Raw genomic sequence first — 2,164 nt, forward strand, 5'->3', positions numbered from 1 at the left:
ATAATAATAATAATAATAATAATAATAATAATAATAATAATAATAATAATAATAATAATAATAATAATAAAGCACGTAAGTATATTTCCCAAAAAGGTCATGAACTATATTTACGGATTTTGTATTTGATGTTATTCTGTGAACAACCAGGGGACAAAAGTGGGATATAAAGAAAATATTAACCACGATTTCACTAAAAGTCCACTTGGATCCTTTATAAGTGTTAATGACTGATGAAAACTGAACTTTTTTTGGTAACAGAAGTAGGACATTTTGTTTGTATGTTTACGAGATACACCGACTCACATGCTAATGGGCTTTGTGGCAGGAGAGGGGATGATCAAAACATACATCATGAACACAAATGGCTATAGAACATCCTGTTTAAAGCTTTACGGCCATTAGAGCTGTAGTATCTCCTCTCGCTGCTTGTATCATTCACTCTCACTGAGAAGATGCATATGGAGGACACAAGCTGCCAAAATCATATCTAAATATATCAGGCTATGTCATATATAAATGACTATGACTCATTTTTGACTTTAACAGTCTCTCACATCATCCCAGATTAATTTCCACCCACTCTTCTTTACGACGATTCGGCTCATTGAGTTTTGTGGGTATTTGTTAATGCACAGCTCTGTTAAGGTAACACCACAGCTTTTCAGTCGGGCTGGGGTCTGAACATTGACTGAATCGTCTTTTCTTTTTCAGACTGTGTAGACTGTGTTTGGCATCACTGTCCTGTCACATGACCCAGTTTTGGCCAAGTTTTAGCCGTCAGACAGTTTGCCATTGTCATGGTCGACTCAGTGACTGCACGGTGCCCAGGTATGCGGCTGCATTATGGTCTCACATCTCCACTTTGTTTCAGAAGCAATCTGGTTCAATCAGATGCAGCTTCCCAGGTAACCATTCAAAACAAGCCATACTTGCTGAGTCTTTTCTTCTAATTGTGCTGTCATAACATGCTAACTGAGGCCTGTGGAATCCCAGATGTGGGTTTTGGGGTATTTTACAGTTTCTCTGAGCAGTGCACGGTCTGACCTTGGCACGAGTTTGCTGGCACGTCCACACCTGGTAAGACTGTGGCATTGTGTTAACATGCCTGCGAACTCCTGACAAGCAAACTGCCAAAAGTTCTGCTTTTATACAGGTGGGAACCCCACTGAGCAGTTAATCCAGTGCATTTGATTTGAAGCAGTTGGCTGCTACTGACCTTCTTAATTCCTATGGAAGCAGTAACGATGTATATCATACTATAGTGATCGTAGCGTATGGATCTATATTTGTATGTTCCCTATCTCCTCCTAGACAAGTGGACCAATGTTGATGAAACTTTGCATAAACATTCCCTCTGGGACTGAGTGTGAACATCTATATGGTGTATACAAATATTTTGTACAAATACTACATATATTTGCACATTTGACATTTCAACTGAGCACCAAACGGCGACATTACATCTATATTCACTGTGTACACGTTTGAACGTATTTTAACTGCCATGAGAGATTTAGAGGCGTATTAGATCTTCTGTATCTATGATTCATCATTAATGCTACAAAATATTGTAGCATGAATTAGCATTGATTAAAAACTATTGTAGTTTTACATAATTATCAGTTTTAATTAGCTATTTTATTATTTATACATTGAGGAATATTTTGTAAATGAAACAGAAAAGTAAAGAATGGGAGGTGGAAGTCACTATTTTACACTTCATGTCTATTTAATTTTTGATTTTGGCAGTCGTAGTCTTCCATAGGGACACACTGGGATTACGGCAGATTACAGGAAACTACAGGCTGACTCAGAGATTACAGCCCAATGCTTCCATCACACATCACCGTGCCTCATTCTTCACAATCCTCCTCATCGTTTTTTTAGAGGATCCTCTGAGCTAACACAGCAGCGACACGTGTATTTCTTAGTGTACATGTGTTGTGTGTTGTTTGTTTGCTCTACGTACGTATTTGTTTAGACTTACCCCATGTGTGGCACAGTTTGCAACGTGTTCATATTCAGTGGGCTGGTATCTCTTGCTGGCTGGCACCCTGCAGTTCATGAACCTGAGAGAGGGCCGAGAGGGGGAAGACGGAGAGGCGAAAGTATGTGTTTAGATAATGAAAGGAGATCTGGAGGCCTTACTTCTTGTTCTTGT

General features: G+C 39.1%; 1 protein-coding gene across 1 annotated transcript in view; it reads right to left on the minus strand.

Annotated features, from left to right (window-relative positions):
- Nucleotides 1–2,164, minus strand: part of mmd2a (monocyte to macrophage differentiation-associated 2a) — a 25,046-nt gene that overhangs the window by 18,893 nt on the left and 3,989 nt on the right. Inside the window, exon 2 of the mRNA XM_005946197.3 lies at nt 1,991–2,072. Coding sequence (XP_005946259.1) covers nt 1,991–2,072 — 82 coding nt within the window. The remainder of the gene's footprint in view (nt 1–1,990; nt 2,073–2,164) is intronic.

Source organism: Haplochromis burtoni, unplaced genomic scaffold, assembly GCF_018398535.1.
Source record: "Haplochromis burtoni strain Fernald_Lab_line unplaced genomic scaffold, NCSU_Asbu1 Contig_464, whole genome shotgun sequence".
Taxonomy (NCBI): domain Eukaryota; kingdom Metazoa; phylum Chordata; class Actinopteri; order Cichliformes; family Cichlidae; genus Haplochromis; species Haplochromis burtoni.